General features: G+C 36.9%; 4 protein-coding genes across 7 annotated transcripts; 3 read left to right on the top strand and 1 right to left on the bottom strand.

The window, feature by feature from the left end:
* The first annotated feature begins 984 nt into the window (after positions 1–984).
* LOC118050563 (U-box domain-containing protein 52) lies at positions 985–5779 on the top strand. Its single transcript, XM_035060953.1, has 10 exons — positions 985–1180; positions 1402–1505; positions 1777–1898; positions 2568–2734; positions 2834–2921; positions 3138–3432; positions 3768–3869; positions 3941–4366; positions 4702–5514; positions 5744–5779. The coding sequence occupies exons 1-10, from the start codon at positions 985–987 to the stop codon at positions 5777–5779; spliced, it is 2349 nt and encodes a 782-aa protein (XP_034916844.1).
* Positions 5780–6518: 739 nt separating this feature from the next.
* On the top strand, positions 6519–11598 carry LOC118050541 (uncharacterized). Of its 2 annotated transcripts, none has more exons than XM_035060926.2 (7): positions 6519–7207; positions 7858–7995; positions 8260–8502; positions 8667–8780; positions 9366–9548; positions 10668–10885; positions 11167–11598. In XM_035060926.2, the coding sequence occupies exons 1-7, from the start codon at positions 6653–6655 to the stop codon at positions 11468–11470; spliced, it is 1755 nt and encodes a 584-aa protein (XP_034916817.1). In that variant the 5' UTR covers positions 6519–6652; the 3' UTR covers positions 11471–11598. The 2 variants fall into 2 exon arrangements, with proteins under 2 accessions (XP_034916817.1, XP_073266403.1); XM_073410302.1 differs by having other exon boundaries at positions 11095–11598.
* A 150-nt stretch (positions 11599–11748) lies between these two features.
* Positions 11749–13904, top strand: LOC140955762 (uncharacterized). Its single transcript, XM_073410303.1, has 4 exons — positions 11749–12506; positions 12794–12941; positions 13057–13157; positions 13247–13904. Exons 2-4 carry the CDS (start codon positions 12844–12846, stop codon positions 13750–13752), a joined length of 705 nt encoding a protein of 234 aa, XP_073266404.1. The 5' UTR covers positions 11749–12506; positions 12794–12843; the 3' UTR covers positions 13753–13904.
* Positions 13905–16089: 2185 nt separating this feature from the next.
* LOC118050542 (THO complex subunit 6) lies at positions 16090–21375 on the bottom strand. 3 transcript variants are annotated; one of them, XM_035060927.2, is made up of 14 exons: positions 21218–21374; positions 20866–21092; positions 20748–20779; positions 20581–20673; positions 20408–20484; positions 20178–20223; positions 19858–19918; positions 19684–19737; positions 19453–19533; positions 18682–18721; positions 17934–18046; positions 17460–17570; positions 16491–16607; positions 16090–16384 (listed from the first exon to the last, which is right to left on the bottom strand). In XM_035060927.2, exons 2-14 carry the CDS (start codon positions 21046–21048, stop codon positions 16295–16297), a joined length of 1098 nt encoding a protein of 365 aa, XP_034916818.1. In that variant the 5' UTR covers positions 21049–21092; positions 21218–21374; the 3' UTR covers positions 16090–16294. The 3 variants fall into 3 exon arrangements, with proteins under 3 accessions (XP_034916818.1, XP_073266392.1, XP_073266391.1); XM_073410291.1 differs by lacking the exon at positions 17460–17570 and having other exon boundaries at positions 21218–21375; XM_073410290.1 differs by lacking the exon at positions 21218–21374 and having other exon boundaries at positions 20866–21205.
* Positions 21376–21745: the final 370 nt, after the last annotated feature.

Raw genomic sequence — 21745 nt, 5'->3', positions numbered from 1 at the left:
CACATGCTGTAAGGTTCCTTTCCCTTTAAAGGCTTCAAATTGACAGTTAATATTGCAAGCTTTATAACCAGATATCAGTCAAGAAAAGATTTCTTCAAGAAGACATAAAAATGTCTCAATTTTGTTTACTGATGCCATCAGACTCATTCATGCAATTGGAAACAAGAATCAGCAGATTTAAATAAATTACAGACTGCATCCTGCAGTGCACAAGGACTTCTGATACAGCAGAAGGTGGAAATATATATACACTTGATATTGGTACAAGAAAGTTTACATTACAAGCTAATATATCAACACTTTAACAAGAAAGGGAACGGAACATATTTAATGGAAATGAACATCTTATCTCATTTGTCGTTTCCTTGATTTCTATGCATATCACCTTCTTGTGAAAGGGAACAGCAGCTGCTAACAGTTGAGCCATTTATCTGTTTCCTGAGCAAATCACCATCTTGAGAATTTTGAAGCTTTGCCTGCCAAGTGGGCTACTGAAATTCTTTTTTTACCTTGTACCATTAATTAAAAATTTGCATATTTTGAAAAGAATACAAAGATACAGAGGCCATCAATATGTAAACTTTATCGAAAACCATTCTTTTTTTGGTAACATTGTACGTGTATTGAAATGGCGCAGCTTCATTCTTAGCCATCGATAAATATAGGTGACCTAAACAAGGACAGAGAGAAAATGAGAAAGAGCGAGAGAGGGAGGGAGAATGAAGGGTGTCATTTCTGCTGGTAACACACAGAGAGGCTTGCATCCAATTGAAATTTCCCAACAGAAAGCACATAAAACTCTTTGACCACAAGGCATGCATCATACAAAATTGCTGTCTTCAGAGAGATAGAAGAGAGGTTTTCTAGGTCTCTCAGGTGGTCTTTTGTAAATGACTGTAAGAATTGTTATCCACTTTTGTGAATATATTTTTCCTGTCCTTTTCAACTCTTTTTTTTCTTGAGTGTTGAGAAACAACACAGAAAATGTGGCTTTCAAAGGGACAGTGGAGCAGGAAGGGAGGAGAAGGAAAGGGGTTGGTGGCAGTTGCAGTAGACAAAGACAAAGGGAGCCAAAATGCATTGAAATGGACTATGGAAAATCTTCTCTCCAAAGGCCAAACTGTTGTTCTCATCCATGTTTTTAGCAAATCATCATCATCATCATCATCATTTGTTACCAGTAACTGCTTTTCTCTCTGATATTTCATTATCTACAATAATAATAGATTATAATTATGATGATACTGCAACCTACGTGCCCTCCATTGTAAAGGGGGTTGCTCAACTTACATTCAACGTCCTGCAGCTCCTTTGATCTCTCAAGTGAATCTTCAAATTCCAGGTTTCATGTTCTAATCTTTTCTTTCCACGTGTTTTCCTTTTTTCTTGTTTCACAATCAGGCCACGGAGCAGCTGGTGATTATTCTTCACCAGGGAAGCAGCAACTTGAGAAGATGGCCAAGGATCTCTTCCTTGCATTTCGATGCTATTGTACCCGTAAAGATGTAATTTTTAAGCCCTGTCATTGTCATACCTCCTTTCAACAATAAAATCATGCATCTTTAGGCACCTTGCATGGAAAAAGTCTACAACATGAGAAGAACAAAAGGAACTTAAAAAATCTGCAGGCATCTCTTATAAACATATAAATATATACAACCCCAATGATGGAAGAAAACCCTCATTTGCAAATTCTCATGTCATGCAAATAGATGATAAATGTACCTTGCTTTTCTCCTTTCCTTTTCATCATGCAGATTTTTTTTCATGCATCAGGTGCATTGCCTTGATGTTGCACTTGAAAGCACTGATATAGCAAAAGCAATAACAGAATATGTTGCCCATGCTGCAATCGAGACTTTGGTTCTCGGCACCCCGTCACGGAATGGATTTATGAGGTATTTTTGCACCCCCCTCAGCCCCATCCTAACTTGGAAACTCTACTGGCAAACACTCAACCAGAAAATAAATTCAGGGAACCTTCCATCTGCAAAGAAACAGGAAGCGCAAGCTATTTCCAACAAAAGAGAAACTCGGTTTTACTTGAATGAGAGCTTAATGGTACACCATTTGGTATTGTGGTTCTGGTTCTTTCCAAAGTGAATTTTGGTTTATGCCTTTTCAGGGTTTTTTTTTTTTTTTTTTTTTAATGGTTTTGAGATCCTTATATCAAAACCATTAAAAAAAATAAAAAATCAAGTGTTTTTCATATCAAAAGCACTTTAAAAAAAGCATTTTCAACCGCATTCGCGACCACTATAAAAGCAAAGCAAGCCACTAATTAATAAGCCATTCTTTTCTCCAAAGCAAGTGACAAGTTCCCACATATGTCAACGTTCAGAACACTAGCAGCACTTTTATACATTCTCAACTCTGAAATTGTTTGGAAATCTCTGATAAGTAAAATACTGAACAGTCAGGATGACTTTATGTACGGATGGAAACATAATCCACAATAACGATCATGAGAGAGATGGCAATTGACAAATGAATTCCATTTTCTTGCAGATATTTATGTGCATTCAGAGAGTACAGATCCTCTTAACTCCAATGGTTTTGTTATACAGAAAATTCAAGGCAGATGTCCCAAGCACTGTGTCAAGAGGGGCACCGGATTTCTGTACTGTGTATGCAGTCTCAAAAGGAAAGGTCTCTTCCATGAGAAATGCTTCTCGTGCCGCCCCATTTGTCTCCCCACTGCTAGATCAAATAAAAAACCAACAGAATGAAAAAAGTGCAGGAGATGACTCTCATGAAGCACTATACAAACATAGTTGGAGTATAAAACGTTTGTACTCTCAATTATAATGTGTTTTATTATATATTGTTTTAGTCCTAATCCAAAATCCAATTTATGGTCTTTTGCTGACAGAGAGGACGGAGTCAGTCAACCATCACATCTCAGTTGATGAAAACTTCAGGTAAGTGAGGAGTGCATCAAATCATTTTAAGAAATTGGGGGATGAGGGTGAGCTTAGTATAATATAATATGATGTGCATATATAATCAGTAAATATCTTAGAAGAAAGTGATAGACTGGGATGTCATGTAATAATTTCTTGGTTTTGGTTGCTGTGGCTTGCCTATGATTCAATTTGTTCAAAGGCTAATCTCAATACAATTGTGGGTAACAACAGGTCACCGTTTGGAACAGGAAGATATGGTCATAGTGTAAGATCATTTGCAGATTTAATGTCAGAAACTGACATATCATTTGTAAGCTCAAGCAGGCCAAGCACTGACCGCATGTCTTCTACAACCTATGATTTCATGGATTCTGGACTAGCCCCACGGCTTTCAACTAGTTCAGCAACTAGCTTTGCATCTATACATTCAGGACCAAAGTCCATTGGTCCCAATTCCCAGCAGGGATTTTCATCAGTTTCACATGATAGTGGAGGAACGTCATTTTCCGGTTCAACACATAGCCTGGTAAGGAATTAACCACCTTGACAGAAACATGATTTGGTAAACAATCATCACTAACCATCAAACGTGCTCCGCAAACATTTCAGGAAATAAAGGATGTTTATCCTAGAGTTATTATTTGATCAACTAAGATAGATTCAGCAACGTCTTATGATGGCTAATTATAGCATAATCTTACATCTTTACATGCTTGAAAACAGCAACTTCATATTTTGATTTCTTCATTGTCCTTCACGTGTTGTTTTAACTTTAAAGTGAAGAAGACTGCAAAATGTGTGATCACAGGCACGGATGCTTGATCTGAATGATTTCTACTTATCTGTATTGTAAACAAATAGGATGGCATGGAATCTGAGATGAGGAGGCTAAAACTAGAGCTGAAGCAAACGATGGAAATGTACAGTGAAGCATGTAGAGAAGCACTTTCAGCAAAACAAAAGGTACAGGGAAGTCATGTTTGCCATGAGCACTTGTAAGATTCCCTGTAGGTTCTAAAATCACACGTATATAGGCAACGGAGCTGAATCGCTGGAGAATAGAAGAAGAACGAAGATTGGAAGAGGCAAGATTTTCTGAGGAGGCTGCACTGTCAATTATAGAACAAGAGAGAGCCAGGTGCAGAGAAGCCATAGAAGCTGCTGAAGAAGCTAAGAGGAAAGCAGAAATAGAAGCACATAGGAGAGTCAACATAGAGAAAGCCCTCAAAGAAGCTGCACAAACGAAAAAATCAAAGGGTAATCTATCCTATAATGATATCAGATACAGGAGATACTCAATTGAGGAGATTGAAGAAGCAACACAATACTTTTCGGAATCAAAGAAGATTGGGGAAGGAGGTTATGGCCCAGTTTACAAGTGTTGTCTTGATCATACACCAGTTGCAGTCAAGGTCTTACGTCCTGATGCGGCCCAAGGAAGGTCACAATTTCAAAGAGAGGTAATGCGGTTGAAAGTTCTTCATGAGTGAAAAAACACGAATTTGATGGGGTTTTTTTTTTTCCTATGGTTTTGACTTTCTTTTATCAAAACCATAAAAAAAAACATCTGAATCTAAAAAAGCATCAAATCCCACACACACTTTGAAAAGCACCCTAACCACAATACCATATGGTGCCTAGTGTTTTACATTGCAAGAGGGGAAAAAAAACAATAAATATGCACACCATTTTCAAACTCTAGCATATGATAGTGTTGAATCAAAGTTATGGAGGTGTAGTTCTTTTAAGACAAGACAACGATCATTTTGTGAAAAATCTAACCTCTACCTTTCAGGTTGAAGTGCTTAGCTTAATACGGCATCCAAACATGGTACTGCTTATAGGAGCCTGCCCAGAGTATGGCATTCTAGTCTATGAACACTTGGCAAAAGGAAGCTTAGAAGATTGTCTTTTCAAGAGAGGGAATACCCCAGCTCTTTGTTGGCAAATCAGGTTTCGAATTGCAGCCGAGATAGCCACAGGTCTCCTCTTTCTCCATCAGACCAAGCCAGAGCCACTAGTGCACCGTGACCTAAAGCCTGGAAACATTTTGCTAGACAACAACTACACCAGTAAGATTGGGGATGTTGGATTGGCCAGGCTTGTTCCTGCTACAGCTGAGAATGTAACACAGTACTACATGACATCAGCTGCTGGAACTTTCTGCTATATTGATCCAGAGTACCAAAAAACTGGAATGCTTGGTGTGAAATCTGATGTATATTCCTTAGGGATCATGCTTCTGCAAATCATAACAGCCAGGCCACCAATGGGGTTGACTCACGTTGTTGAACAAGCTATTGAAAATGGGGCATTCAAAGAGGTTCTAGACCCAGATGTGCCTGATTGGCCAGTTGAAGAGGCTTTAAGTTATGCAAAGCTTGCACTCCAATGTGCAGAACTGAGACGGAAAGACAGGCCAGATCTTGGGACAGAAGTCTTGTCAAAGCTCAACGAACTGAGAGATTTTGCTGAAGAAAAGATGAACTACCTTTATTTCGCTGGCAGTTTCGGTCCTTCTGCCAACCACAGCCAAGCTTCAATAACTCCCCCCCTCAGCCAAACTTCAATGACTCCCACCAACCTCAGTCAAGCTTCAATAAATAAGGTAAAACTCCCAGAAAGTCAACCCGGGAAAAGCTCCTAAAGAATGAGATTAAAAAAATAAAAGGAATATTACATAAAAATCCCAAGACATAAGCATTAAATAAAAGCCACCGCAAGAGTTCACACGAGCAACATTGTTTTGTAGAAGCAGGCAAATAAATTTTCCATTTTCCCAAGTAAACAGGGGTGGATAGATTTTGTTCTAAATATTGTCGATAAACATTCTGCAGGAAGTGACGTGTGATTTCGTAGTTGAAAACCCATGAAGCCAATCAACCGCTAGCTTCATGGCAAACAAGAGCAGAAGCAGGTACTAAAAATTAGGAAACAAGATGGCCATACAATTGCATAGAAATCAAAGTCATCTTGTAATTAACTTGTTTAAAATTCTCTACTCACAGAACCAACACCAGAAGGCTAAAAGAAGGCGACTGGTAGCTTTCTTGCAGCAACATTTTTTCCCGGAGAATCCATCCAACAGGGCAATTCTAGCCCGCGATAGCATAAACATGAAGCTGGGGAATTTGCATTGCTTTTGGTTTGCAATGGACATGCACTTACATCCTTAAATTTTGTGTACTTGTTCAGACATGAAAAGAACATGTTCAAAATGTATCGAATAAACACTCGAAACACTATTAGAAAATGTTTCTAACCAATACCTGCATTTTCTGCTACCTTCTACTCTACTCTGAAAATTTCCCTGGCTTTGTCTTTCATATTTTAGAAAATCTTAAGCGAGTCTCTTCATCCTTAATAATAAGTAATCTAAATTTTATCTAAAAAATATTTTATATCAAATTATAATCTCTCTTTCTCTTAAATAACATTATTTTGTAGGGTCGTTAACCTTTTCTATTAAATAATTCTAACAGAAGGTATCGAACTTTTTGAGGGATGAAATTGATATAAAAATGTGTTTGAAGGTAAAAGTGATACTAATCCAATAGTTGGGGAACATGTTTGAAGTTTGCCCTTTTATTTTTGAATAACAACACTTAACTCACTCTCACACCAATCAAAACGGCGTAGCAATAACATGCTTTCTTTTTGTCTCAGTCAGGGTTTTAGGGTTTTAGCTAGAGCAGGAAAAGCCTCGGCTTTTAGTTTTCGATGCAGCATCACTGCCCAGTTCAGCTATGACTACCAAATCCCTTTCAATCCCTCTGGACTTCCCATTCCCATCTCCTAAAGCTCACCCCCTTCCGACCCTCCACCCCAAAATCCAATTCCCTTGTAAATTCCCTCTCTTTTCTCTCCCACAAAGAATCCAATTCCTTAGAAACCAGTGCCCCCCCAAATGCCAAAACCACAACGACAACAATAACCCAGTACCATACACCAGTCAACAAGAAGCCCACTTTACTGAAACCCAAGAAGCCATCTCTCAGTTTCTTCAAGAATTCGGAATCTCCGCAGCGGAATCCAACTCCATTGCTTTGAATTCTCCAAAATATGCTAAAATGTTGTTTGATAGTGTCAAGGATTTGGAAGAGTGGACTTCGTGGAAAAGTGGTGGGGATGGAAATGAATTTGCAACCTTGGGTTTTAAAGAGAAGGTGGCTTACATGGCAAAAGAGAAAGGTGATAATGGTAAAGTTGCTTTCTTGGAGAGTCTTGGATTAAGCTTGTCTTCTTCCATGAATGTTGCTCGGTACCTCCATGGAGAGTCACTTCCTAACCTGATTCACAAGGTAAAGTTTCAAACTTTGTGCTTCTTTTTTTCTCTCTTTTGAGTTAGTTGATAGTGAAGTCGGGCAATATATGTAGTATGGATACACTATTGAACTGTCTTGTATCTTGGTGAAATAGAGAAGTGCAGTTGATTTGAATAGCAATTTTTTTGTTTTATGTTCACCGGAAAATGAATCGAAGTGACTTCTATAATTCATTTAAACTTGGAAATTTCCTTCTGTTTTTTTGTTCTAAATGTATCTACAATCTACAAACTGTGGTTGATTAGATTATTCGAATAAGGATTTGTTCATATAACTACGAAGCTTGTGTTGATATTGCTATAATAGTCTAGTTGTTGCTTGTTAATCATTCCAGTGGTTAGTTGGCTAGTGAAAAAGCCCATGTAAGTAACTGAATTCGTAAGGTTAAGTCATATTAGTCATCTAAGCCTTGCTTTCCTACTGTTACTGTTTTGTTTCCCTATCTTTTTACTTTGGCACCATGTGTCTTCATTTCAAAGATTGTGCTAGTTAGAGAAGAATTCCATTGAATTAGTTGATCCTTTTCTTTTTCTTAGGAAAAGCTCCTTGCTTTTATTTATATGTGGATAAATATTTCTTTCTATTCATTCTGCAGAGTTGTTGCTTATTTTTTATTTGGCTTTTAGGTTAAGTATATGAAGGAAATATTATTTTCTGACAGTGATGATAAAAGGCTTGTTGGAAAATATGCTCGCTGTATGATGATGAACTTATCAATACCTATTGATGAAGACTTGCAGCAGACTTTGTCACTTTTTGAAAAGGTCAGGGTGGTTCTCTCTTCATTTAGAATTCGTATTATGAAAAACCTGCCTCTTACTATAAAATTTTGGTTGAAAGAATTTTCCTTCATCTCCTTGGAGGGGTCTCTGTGTGCGTGGTGGGGAGAGGGAGGCAATCCATGCACCACTTTACCTCTTGAGCTGTAGCCCAAGGATTTTTTTTTAAAGAGGAACTGATGAGCTTAGCTGGGCATTGTTTTTTATTGGTTTCAGATTGTAAGATAAGCTTGCTGTGCTATGATGTAGGTTGAAGCAAGGCGTGGAGGTTTAGATATGTTGGGTTCTTCGGAAGTCACTTTTCGATGTCTAGTCGAATCATTTCCACGTATTCTTTTGTTGCCATTAGATTTGCACTTGAAGCCCATGGTGGAATTTCTTGAAAGTATTGGAGTCCCAAAGGAGCATATGAGAGAGATATTCCTATTATTTCCACCTGTTATAATCTGTGACATTACAGGCATTAGTAGAAAAGTTCAGGCTCTCAAGAAGGTAACTTTTCATGTGTGAAACAGGGAACACCATCTTTCTTGTGTTATATGTTTTAGTTTGTGCACTGAAACAGAGTAGCTTCATTAGATGGATTTTATGCTATCACTTTGTTTATATCTTGCCTTTCTGTGATATAAGAGAATTTTTTCATCCGTTGGTTTCAGGTTTGGGCATTTGATAAAGATTTTGGTAAAATGCTTCTAAAATATCCATGGATTCTTTCAACAGCAATCCAGAAAAATTACAAGGAGATCGTTTCTTTCTTTCATACGGAGAAGGTAATATTGTGTAAGTTCATACTTGCTGATGCTGAATATTGGAGTTTGTTTCTGTTTCTTGTGTGATTTTTCCATAAAACCACGCTTGCTGATGCTGAATTGCTCATACATTAGGATACATTGGGATCATGCACTTTTGGGGAAATATCATTCTAGATAAGTCTGTATAATTGCTTGCTGTAAGAATATCAATGAAAATTGAAGGCCAAGGTTGTCTTAGCAAAGAAAAATATAGAAAATACATGGTGCACCATGTAATTTGTTATTCACTTCTTCTAAGTTAAGTGAAGGAAACAATAAAATGATTTCCAAACTAATTTAGATCAGTGTAACTAAACTCCTATTAAGTTATAGGTTTTGCTAGACATCTTTCATTCTTGTACCTCACTACCGTTATAAAATATGAGCATTCAGTAATACTTGTCCACTCATGCTTAATTTGTATATATGTATCTACTTATGTGCACACATATATGCTCCCTCTTCAACTCCACTGATGCTTTACCTTTCTCCCTCTTTTTTCCCTTCCATTTTCTGTTATTATGTTGATTAATAAAATAGTTGGTCTGTTATTACTGATATCAGGTAGACAAATCAAGTGTTGACACAGCAATAAGAAGCTGGCCTCACATATTAGGTTGTTCAACTAGCAAGCTTGAGGTAATGGTGGAACAGTTGGCTGAGTTGGGCATTAGAAACAAGAAGTTGGGTCAGGTTATTTCCAAGAGTCCTCAATTACTACTAAGAAAACCCCAAGAGTTTCTCCAGGTATGCATTTACTAATTTTTATTCTAGTTTAACATGAAAAAACACATTTGGCAATCAACAACGTCATTGTGATCTTTGCTGTTTTATTAGTTTTTAGATCAGTTTCTTAGTTGGATGCTCTATATGCCTAAATATTTTTGGTTTCTAAGGAAATCAACAAGTATTAATCCATGATAAAATTCAAGGTCCCCGCTCATGGTATGGCTGTTGAATTTTCACATGGATTTTGGATTCACATACAGAGAGAGAGAGAGGGAGGGATATTCTTTTTTTTGTGTGCACGCGCGCAAGCACACAGAGATGGATATATGTATATGTGTATTCTCTTCTTCTTTTTTTTGTGCATAATGAGATCTTGAATGACAAATTGGAAAATGGACAAAGAAGGGGGGGGGGGGGGGACATAATGCTTGCGAAAATATATAGGAAAAAATCAACAAGATGTGTGGAACTGACAACCACAAAACTACGATGTAGATTAACGCCTTCTGGGAAATCCTGCAAAGAAGTTGGCTGGTGCTGCTGCATCTCAGCCTTATGGAGGAAGAAGTAGCCCTCAGGGCCAATTATGTCTTATGTCAGTAGTAAGATTGACATCATAGCTGGGGTGGGGAATATCAATGGTTTGACTCAGCTATCAAAGAAAAGAAAAATGGAAAATAATGGATAAAAAGCATAACTGGATGATCAACTACTATTCTCTGTGAAACAATTGGCTTTCACACTTCAGTATTGCTAAAGGATTTAGCTCTTGATTTATTTTTTGGATATTTTAAGATAGCTCTAAGGAACCTGGTTCAAGCTCAAGTTTCAAATGAGCAAATTAGCTGCAGGCTCTGCTAGTTAGCCTGTGAGATTTAGCAACATGTTTATTGAAATCTTATAATTTTGAATTATTGTAACCAAACCCTGTAACAGGCCATAGAATCCAAGTGCTTCTTTAGGTTTCCCTGTGGTATAGCTTGTTCCCAAAGTTTTTGAACTTGAATGAAAAGTAAAACAATGCCGTCTATGCCTTTTATCTGGCAGCTGGGAGGAAACATTCATGATATAAGTGCATTGTTCTGTCTGCACTTTTCTTTCTTGAATATAACAAAATGCTAACACTATAACGAACAGGTGGTTTTGTTTTTGGAAGATCTCGGGTTTGATCGTGAAACTGTGGGACAGGTAGCCAGTCGCTGTCCTGAGATTTTTGCTGCAAGCATTGAGAAAACTCTGAAGAAGAAGATTGAATTCCTAGATCGAATTGGTGTTTCTAAAGACCATCTTCCTCGTGTTATTAAAAAATACCCTGAGCTTCTTGTCTCTGATGTCAACAGAACTATACTTCCTCGGTAATGCCTTTATCCTGATATCCTCTATTAGATTGTCACATCTTCCTCAGGTTACTTTCTGAGTGCCTGGGTCACATTAGTTCCTCCATTCAGAGATTGTCTAGTTTACACACCACTTATTCAGTACTAAGTTCTTTATTGATAGGCCATTCCAATGCTCAAGTTCTGGGGCTGGAACCTAATATTTATCATTGCTATGTATTACTCAGAATTTCACTCCATGAGTCATGTCAACGCTCTCTTGAACTGTGTTTTTTACTAATTGGACTGCACGGTGGCAGGATGAAATACTTAAAGGATGTGGGACTGTCGAAGAAGGATATCGCTTTCATGGTCCGCAGGTTCTCACCTTTACTAGGGTACAGCATAGATGAGGTTTTGAGACCGAAGTATGAATTCCTTGTGAACACGATGAAAAAACCAGTGGAAGACGTAGTGGGTTATCCGCGGTATTTCAGTTACTCATTGGAGAAGAAGATAATGCCCAGATTCTGGGTGCTAAAGGGAAGGAATATTGAATGTAGCTTAAAAGATATGCTTGCCAAAAATGATGAGGAATTCGCTGCCGATTTTATGGGTTTTTGAGGGATGCCTGCTCCCCTTCCCCTCATCACTGAACTGTAAAGTAGTGGTGTATCATAATAGTTGTTTCTCTGTAAATAGCACACCACAGTAAATGAAGAAAAGGTTTTATCCCTGTTAGCTTTTTCCAAGCAACTGATACCAGCATGCTTGCTTTACTTTGTTCCCACAAGTAATCACGTAGCGGCCCAAAATTCTGTTGGCTGCTTAACCCTACTGGCCTGCCTGCTTGGCTTCAGAGTTTTGTTTTTCAGCAGTTTGAACTTGGGACTTGTCTTCTGTAAAGGCATTTCTCATCTTTGCTGGTCTCAAGTTTTAGCCTGTACAATCTTTAGTGGCCGTCCTATACCTAACCCTATATAGAAGTGATGATTTCTCTGGTAGGGAAAGATTATAATGCATAAGAAATGTCCCTTTTCTTCTCTACAATATTTTTTTTATAATGCAAAAAAAATTAACATAGATGTACAAAATAAATCAAGCACAAGAATCAATTCAGCTTTTCTTTCTATGGTCCTGTTCTCTTATAAACTGAGGGTCTAGAAATTCACATGAAGAAAAATGTTGTATTTTTCCCTTTTTAAGTAGTCTTACCTTTTGATAACCTCTCCCATATTCTATAGTTGGGCTTAATATGGGCAGGTTTTGAACTTAGGGCACGACTCCAAAGAAATACTGGTATATATTAGGGCCCACACCTTTCCTTATCGTTAAAAACCGTTTTTTCTCCCTCGCTCTCTCTGAACTCTCCTTGGTTTTGCTGAGATTTAGAGGTCAGTCGGGCCATTTCTGTTTCTATTTTCAGGTTTGGAATCTTAAATTATTGTTTTTATTTTCTTTTTTCATTTAATTTTTTTTTTTTAAAGTAGTTTTACCTTTTGATAACCTCTCCCATGTTCTAGATGGGCTTAATATGGGCCAGGTTTTGAACTTAGACCACAGCTCCAAAAAAATACCTTTCCTTAGTTACCGTTATAAACCGTTTTTCCTCTCTCTCTCTCTCCCCCCGAAGTCTCTTTGGTTTTGTTGAGATTTAGAGGTTAGTCGGGAGGTTTCCATTTTTGTTTTCAGTTTTTGAATCTTAAATTATTGTTCTCATTTTCTTTTTTCATTTAATTTTTCCCATAACCGGTCTCTTTGTTTTGCATCTTTTTAATGGTGTGTCTATTACAAATATCAATATTCAAGGTCTCGACTGTGCGTGTGTTTTTATAGTGATTAAGAAGAATTTAGTCACAAATGCAGCATTTTGGAAACAGGGTTTGATTAATTATTACCAATAAATGATTATTTAATTATTATTTCTTGTGTTTTGATCTTGAGCAGGAAGGAATTAATTTGAAAGGGGCACTATATGGTTGTGGAGTTATTTAAAAATGGGGTCTGTCGTTAGTCAAGCTGCTAATGGAATTGGAGGTGTTGTTGGAAATGCTTTTGCAGTTCCGATCAAGACTATATTCGGCGTTTCATGCGAGTATGTATTAGCACTATAATTCTCTTAATGATTTTGTTCTATTTTTCAAAAGTTTGATGATTATGTTCCAGATGATGCTGCATGCATCATGGCATTTCCTGGTTTGAATCTGCAGGGATGTTTGTTCAGGACCATGGGACTTAATTTGTTTCATCGAACACTTATGCGTCTCCGATCTGTTGAAACTGTTGATGATATTTGCCCTCTCCTACTTGAGTAATCTTTTTGTTTTCTTTTGTTTTATCATCTATACAAATCATCAACATAAAGTGAATGATTTCATGTCTTGTCTTTATGACTTGCAGCTTTGATGTTCTTCTACCTACTGTTCAAGATTGGGGTTTGCCAATGCATAGGAAAAAGCCTTTGCAAGATGTGTTGGGCTGCATGCGAGACATACTGGTTTGCTTTAGAAGATATAGCCTGTTTCTTATGGCACAAGTTGAAGAACACAAAGCGGGTGAATAGACGCCGACGATTCCGAGACATCGAAGCTGGCTACACTTCAAGTTCAGAAACTGATTTTTCAGAAGATTATCATCATTTGGGTAGAAAACGCAAGTCAGCAATGGAAAGAAGAAAAGTCCGCTCGCGGTCTTGGAGGTCTCTCCATCCTTCAAGCAGGTTTGGCGGTCGAAATAACAACCATCAGCAGCACCATCAACACCATGTCAGGTTGAAGACTAGGGAAATCTCTGTTCATGTCAAGGGTGGATCGCGAAGACCAAGGAATTCAAGACAGTTTCAGTTAGCTAGATTAAGAAATCCTCGAAGAAACATGGGAATGTTCAAAAGAAAGCGACTTAGATGATTATATTAATGAAATTTTCACTAGATAATGGTGATGGTATTGCTGAAAGTTTGTTCCAGAGACTATCATTAGAACAGATACTATTGGAATTGAACATATTTATTTGTTAATATAGGTGCTAAAACCGACTTTAAAAGAAGGTTAAAACCTTAGTATCGCCAGATTGAACTTTTGAATTGAAAAAAGTTCCTCGTTAGTTGCCAGCAGACACACTCCTATTCCTCAATGTAAGCCCTCACATGTTCATGGAGAAAAGGAGAAAAAAGCAGAGAGGGGAGAGGATTATAGGTTATGCAAATTACAAGTAAATAATTTGCTCTCCACTTATAATGCTTCCAATAATGTTTTGTCGTTGAGCCTAGACCTAAGTATGTATATGACTTGGCTTTTATTTATTTCTTGCCAAAAAAAAAAATTATATCCAGTAAGAGATGATTTACCATAATTAAAGTAGAAAAAATCAAAAACTTTCAAAATGGTCATAAATCATAGCAGGTGCAAGCTGAAGAGTAACTAGACTGTATTTATGTCCTATTACTTTCTTTCTTGATTTTCCTCCTAGAAAACTTCCCTTCTTTAAGAGCTACCCTATCTCTATTTTCCTGACCAAAAGACTTCGGTGTTCTGTTTGGCTTCTCCGTCTCTGGTAAGTAAACACATACAACCTCTTTGTTTTAGGGTTTTTTGTATGTTGTTTATCATTAAAACCAAATACCTTAGCCTAGTACTTTTATCTTCACTCTGAAAATTTCCATTTATAAGCAAATGCAAACAAACATTCAACAATATGTATGCTTGTTTGTTTGGTTGGCCTTAGGATGTAAGATATGCAATTCTGTCCTGTAAAAACTACGTTTATTTTCATTGAATTGAATAACTTCATGCATGTTTTCTGGCTTCTTTGATGGTTTTATAAATGATAGTATATGCATGAGTTATCCCATTTTGACCAAGAAATCTGGCGCTGACATTCTCAGGCATTCAAAACTTTCGCAGAGGCCTGCAATCTGCGTATAATTGATACTAATTTTCTTTTGAAAGGTTTGTGCACTGGTATAAAATGTCTAGCAGGAAATAAAGATGCCATACTAGGCAGTACTGGTTGCCTTTGTTTTTTTTTTTTTTCCTTCATAATTCTTGTAGCTTGAGAAAATGCTTCCGAAAGAGAAACCAAAAGAGGACAACACCCTCGAGGCGACATCATCTAATATTGGTGGAAGGAGAACCATAGGCAATGACAAGCGTACCCTTGTTGAGCAAAGACAGTTTCTGTATGTCAGAATTGTGAGAGCTAATAGCTTGCCAGCAAACAATGTGACTGACACTTGCAACCCTTTCGTTGAGCTAAAGATTGGAAACAGCATGGGAACAACCAGACATTGCGAGCATACATTGAACCCAGAATATAGGAACCAATCCTTTGCTTTCACAAAATATAGGCTTCAGGGTGGGATATTAGAGACCATGGTGAAGGATATGAAATCCTTCAATTTGGGCGATATTCCTACATGGTTTCCACCATATGGTCCGTTGGCTCCACGGTGGTATAGATTGGAGGATCGCAGTGGGGTCAAGGTTGCGGGGGAGTTGCCGTTAACTGTTTGGATGTGGAATCAAGATGATGATGCTTTTCCGGTTGCTTGGCATTCTGATGCAGCTGCTGTTAGTGGAAAGCGTGCCAAACACTCGTTCTACTGTAAACAAGTCTCCTATACTTTGGTATCTTAGAATTGAAGTGATTTAAGCACAGGATTTGGCACCTGCAGACAAGAATAGGAATCCCGAAGCTTATGCCAAGGCTGTTCTTGGGAACTTTGTTTTGAGGACTACAGTTTCAAAGGACATACTTTTCAAAGGATGAGGAAGTGATGCTTGTTGCAGCAGAGCCAATTTGATGATCCTTCGATTTTTAAATGTGAGGGATAAGATAGGAGCCAGCAAGGAGGTATGTTTAGGGAGGTCTGTAATTCCTTTGAACAAAGTGGAGAAGAGATGGTGCCTGGACCTATTGGGTCTCAGTGGATTAATTTTGAGAGGTATGTTGTGGAGAGTGAAGAGAAGGAGGAAGTGAAGTTTGCCTGTAGGCTTCATCTGAGGATCTTTTTAGATGGTGTGCGCCTTGTTTTTGAAGAACCAACTTACTACAGCAGTGATTTGAGGGCAAAATCTCCCTAGTTATGGCCAAAGTAAATCGGGGTATAGAGGGGTTGCTTCCTACCAAATCCAGGGAAGGTTGTGGCATCACCAATGCTGATGCTTGCGCAGCGAAATATGGGGAGAAGTGGCATTGTTTGCCCTATGCATGCAGCTTAATATCTCAATTGCTGGAAGAAAAGGTCAAAGGAACCTTCTCTACAATAACAGAACATATCCAGGTATCACACAGTTCATCATTTCGATGACATATATATTTTGGTCAACCCATGCAAAATCCTGCAATTAAGTGCCTGCTACCCTTCAACGTCTCAATGTCCATGCAGGTAACTCGTCTATAATTTCTAGCATCCACTTACAATCCCAGAAATAATGATTAATTTCTTCTTCAGACGCATTGGCAGTGGAAAGTGCGATAGTGGCTTCCGAACTGAGAGATGATATCTACAAGACCTCCATAACCTCCAACTGCAGTCACCTGAAAGGGCAATCGGGGCAAGAGCATGAGAAGCATAGTGACAAGCATTAGGGGTACAGAAAAGGGAAAAAATTGAAAAACCAAACGGGAAATAATAGGAAAATACCCCTGATGGGTGTACAGAAACAGAGAATGCTGATTGAGGAGCAGATGGTATTTGAGAAAGAACTGCCCCATTTATGTCAAAACGACTCATTACAGGCTCTGCTCCGACAGCTAGAATCTGAGATGGTGATACAATGATTATTAGTGTCTCCGAACAGATGGCGTGAATTTATGAGAGTGAAATTTTAAATATTACTGTGCAAAATTTTTAATTTTCAGAGAGAACGCGACTATCTACAACACTATCAGGCAAGTACAATGAGACACTGTTCACTACTTCAAAAGCATGGGATATCAAGGAAGATCATTGTGGATGTGCAATAGAGTATAGACCATTGTGTACAATACCATATAATTTCTTATAAGGTGGGTTCGATGAGATTGGAGAACAACAGATAATGATGTTGAAAAAAATAGGGAACAGATAAACCAACAACAAAAAATACAGAAAACTACTCCACCAAATGAGAAATCAACTCTTTTTTTAGGGTAATCAAAGATTATTTTATTTATGGCTAAAAAATTAAAGTAGCAATAAACAGCAAATGCTTTTGGATGCCTTGAGGAGATGCATGACAGGAAAAGGAAGACTTATGCAACAAGCTTAAACACTAGTTTTGGGGACCCAGAAAACTTGTCACCTGATACAAAAAATTCACAGCCATCACCGGCAACTACCTTTCATGACAGCTATATTCGACATGACCCCCCACCATCCGTGAAGAAAGAAGCAGAAAAACAACGTTACTTAAAGTGAAAGGACTTGTTTTATGACAGAAGTTCAAAACACTTTGGCAATTCACAATTGTAACTTCAGAAATAATTTCTATGCAAAAAGTGTTGCAGTCCTATCCCCTATGCCACCCATTAATAATGTCCAAAACCTGATCAAACTACAACAAGTATATGAATGTCAGCTATAGTGAAGAGATCTATATACTCTTAAACTTTAACAAAAAAAATCACGTACTTGATTGTCACTAAATATTACATCCTGTATGGATGCACGAGTGCACATCCTTGAAACACATTCAGAAGCAGGAAGATTCCAGACCGATAAACTCCGACCACTGCCACAAGCCTGAGGCAGAAGACTTGATCAAATGGCGTCACAACACAAGCCACATAACCACAACAGCGAACTATTCCCAACACTTGAAAAGAATAATAAATAGCACGTTCACTTATTTGGCTTACATTCCGAGCATTTGATTCACATAGCTATGGCACTTTCACTAAAAAAGCATGTTATCATAATTTATTTATGTCAGCATGCAAGAAAGTAAGTGGCTTCAATTCAATTCAAAACACATGCTTTTCATGAATACTTTTTTCAGCACACACCAAAGTCCCTTCTATGAACCTCAAAAATAAAAATAACTACAAGTAGGCAGTCTACAAAAAGGAAAAAGTAATGGCATCTTGATGGCACGAACTCTCTTACCAACCAGCTCTCACTTGCATCAAGAGCAACACAGCTGACAGGTGAGGAAAATCCTTTGAACTTCTCATCCTTCACTGAATCAATTACCTGGATACACTTTCCACTTCTGCAATCTGAATAAAATCTCATTAAGTCATAGCACTAAGAACAATCACGAATAGCTACATAATAAAAAATATAAAAGTTATGCAAACAAACAAATGTTAGAAGTAATAATGTGACCTGACTCACTTTGGATGGTGGTGCCAAAGGAATAATTCTAGAAGTCACTTTAGATGATCTAGTAGATATCCACTCTATTCAAAAATTATATTAAATGATATTAGTTACTCAGATGGAAAGATCATCTGCTAGGTTCAAAGAAGGCACTTGCTCTTTTTAATCCCCCTCCCCCTAAAAAGGAAAAGTCAAGGTTTTGACAACATGCTCTCCCCATCTTCTTGTCTTTACAATTAACACCACCGTTACAATATCTGGAGTTTTGAGTATAGATGCATCCAAAGAAAGAAATATCTTCTAAAATGATTGTCACTATTTACAATGAATACAACCCATGTCAGTATAATCTTATTTGGATTTTCCAGCTACATGACTTCCAATGAATCAATTTATTATTAGGTATAAAGAGTCATGATTACAAAGTTGCAGATAAAATTGAAGGAAACAGCATGAAAGTTGACATCATATGCATATTGTCATGTGTAGACTTTGCGGCTGAAACCAATGACAATCAATTACTGGATTTTACCCCAAAGTCTTGCAGAACCATCCTCTGAACCAGTTATGATCTGAAAGACAAACAAGATAAAACAAATAAATAAAGATAGGAATCACACATTGATTCTGCAACCCAAAATACAGCAGCCAATGTTGTTGTTCATGGCTCCTCTACAAATAAGTTAAAAAAGAAAGCAAGGAGAGACCATTAAAAACGAAAAGATCCAACCCATAATTTAGCCCAAAAAATAGTGTTTTGAAAGCATGGCTATTTAGCCACCATTCATAGTGGACATGTATGATTTCTCTGCATTAACTTTGTCTCTGCTATAAATTTAGGAAAAATTAGGAATACAGATTTTTGTGGACAAAAAAGCATGGAAAAGGATCTATTTCTGCAGGTAAAACAACATTTTCATAACTTCTTTTCCTTCTCTTTTCTTGCAAATTATTTTTGTAACACGCATTATACTACATGGTTAGAAAGTAGCTGGTTTATCAATTTTCCCACAAAAGTTTGTTTAACTCCTCCGCTTCCAGGAAGCTAAGGTCATGATGATCTACATGAAGCCTTGAAATTCAGTAACATAGTTAATGCACAATAGTACTGAACTATTGGTACATTCCTAGAATGATCCTAAGATGATGCATATAAAAAATATCTTGTGAAATATGAAATTGGTTTTAAATGATATCTAGACATGCTCACACACATACACGCTAGAAGAACATCCAAATTGACATAATTTACAAGAAATTAGAAGCAACAAAATTCTGATGATGCAAATAAAGGAGGCATGACCTGATTAGCGGAGTTACGAGCAACTATACAATACAAGTAGTCCAAGTGTCCCTTAAAACACATTTTGATCTTACAAGTTTCCTGAGAAGATCCACAAACAATCATTCCATTGTTAGTGCAACATTTCAAACATATGAAGTTATCTAGAATGAGATGAGATGAGATTCAAAAATATTTCAAAAATGGAAGCTAATAATATGAAAGGTTCATTCACCTTGAACAAATACATACCACATCCCAACAATATGCACAAGAATCCCCGGCAGCTGAGAAAATGGAACCCCCCTGGAGCAGGAGATAATGTTAATATACAAACATAAGCAAATAATTGCTTGCCAATATATGAAAGGAAGCTGAACACAATTGGAGGAAGGGGGTAGTTTATGGAGAGAAAAAATCTTGAACCTGGGTATCCACTGCAATGGCATTGTTTTCTGGAATTGGGGATAGAGCACCCCAAGGACCCCTGATAGATAGGAGCAAGACAAGATATGCATTTTAATAAAGTGCTTAGGGGCTAGGGCAAACAAACATATTCTCCATATAATAGATGATGATTCACAATTTTATCACAGACATAACAAAGGTGTGAATCTCAGCTTGGCATGGGTGTCATGCCAGACAACAGGTTAATTCTACAAATTCTCCTTGTTTACAAATATTAAAACAAAAAAACTATGCAAAGATGCACAATAGCATATCTCATGATGTTGGTGATCACTCACTTGTGCTGGGGATTCACCATATCAACTATCGGCTCTATGTGATTTCCTGACAAAACATTGAACATGAACAAATAGAAATGGACATAATTTCAGCACATATATCTGAAAAATATTGAGAGAAAAACTCTACAAATCAAGGAAGGGAGCTAATAAAGCAAGACATGGTATGATAAAACTAGCTTTGTGATGCTCTTGATGTTTTTCAAACATGATTTTTCATTATCTATTACCTTGCAAAGCAACAGGCACCTGAGATTGCATAAATTCCTCCCACCTCCATCCTCGAATTCGACCATCATCACCACAGCTACAACAAAAATTAACAAACCCATTAAATATCAGACCAATTAGATGTCAAATCAAAGAAAGCACTATTAAATTAAAATATTATAAAAAAAAGAACCTCAGTAACAAAGCATCTTCTTCAGCATTGCCATAAAATTTGACATCATAGGCAGGTCCGTCATGTCCTTGAAGGAATGCATTAGGTTTAACCCTAAAAACAATGAATGAGCATAAACCATAAAAGAAATAGCTAAGGATCAAGCAAACACAACCCACCATACTTACTGTGGTGCCCTTGAATCACTAAAACCCAATGGCTGTAATAGGAGAAAAAAACAAAAATCAAATTCAACTATACCACAATTAGTATGTTTTTTGAGTGATTAAAGAAAGGGAAAAGTACAATTTCGGAGATGGAGTAAGAGGTGAGTGAGCCGTCGCTGGAGGCGAGGACGATAGTGTTGGGGTTAGGGTTTGAAGATGGTGGCCACGCAGTTCTAAAGACAGTTAGGGTTTGGATTTCTCGATCTTTTAGAATGCTCTCTTTGTATGCATCCTCATTCCAGTTCGCTGCGTCTCCAAACATTTTTCACAATATAAAGTTGACTCGGAACTCAAACCTGTTATTTTCTGAAACCATGCCAGGATTGTGAATAGATCAATCTATTACTTGGCAAAAAACAATAATAGAACAAAATGCTATTAGATAAATAAAAACGTGATATTATAAACATCAAAATCAATAAAAATCAAACCTGCTCAAGCACAAAATACACACTCAAAGAACACATGAAATTTCATACTTAAACTGCACAAACAATAATCAATGGATACTTTATATTTAACTTGAATTCCATAAACTTAATGAAATGGTTTATATGAAATGGTTTACTTAAGCCCGTTTGTTTATATGAAATGAAGAAAAGAAATGGTTTTTATTTATATGAAATTTACTTAAGCCCGTTCGTTTGCTGAATTTTCTTTTGGAAAGCGAAATAATTTTTTAAGTTTCTTACTGTAACGAAGAATAAATTAAAAAAAATATTTTATCGTATTTTATTATATTATAGAAAATAAATTAAAAAATAATTTGTTTTTTTCAAGTTCATTAAAATAATAATAAAAAAAATCTTACAAATTTAAAAATAAAAATAAAAATATATATAATTTCATGAATTATCTCAAATAAAATAAAAAATAATCAAAATAATAAAAATCAAATCTAAAAAATTTAAAAAATAAAAAATTAAAATAATAATAATTAATATTTGATAAATTATTTT

This window comes from Populus alba, chromosome 7 (genome assembly GCF_005239225.2).
Source record: "Populus alba chromosome 7, ASM523922v2, whole genome shotgun sequence".
Taxonomy (NCBI): domain Eukaryota; kingdom Viridiplantae; phylum Streptophyta; class Magnoliopsida; order Malpighiales; family Salicaceae; genus Populus; species Populus alba.
Note: the sequence above shows the minus strand (reverse complement) of the source record. Positions and strands in the feature narration are given on the sequence as shown.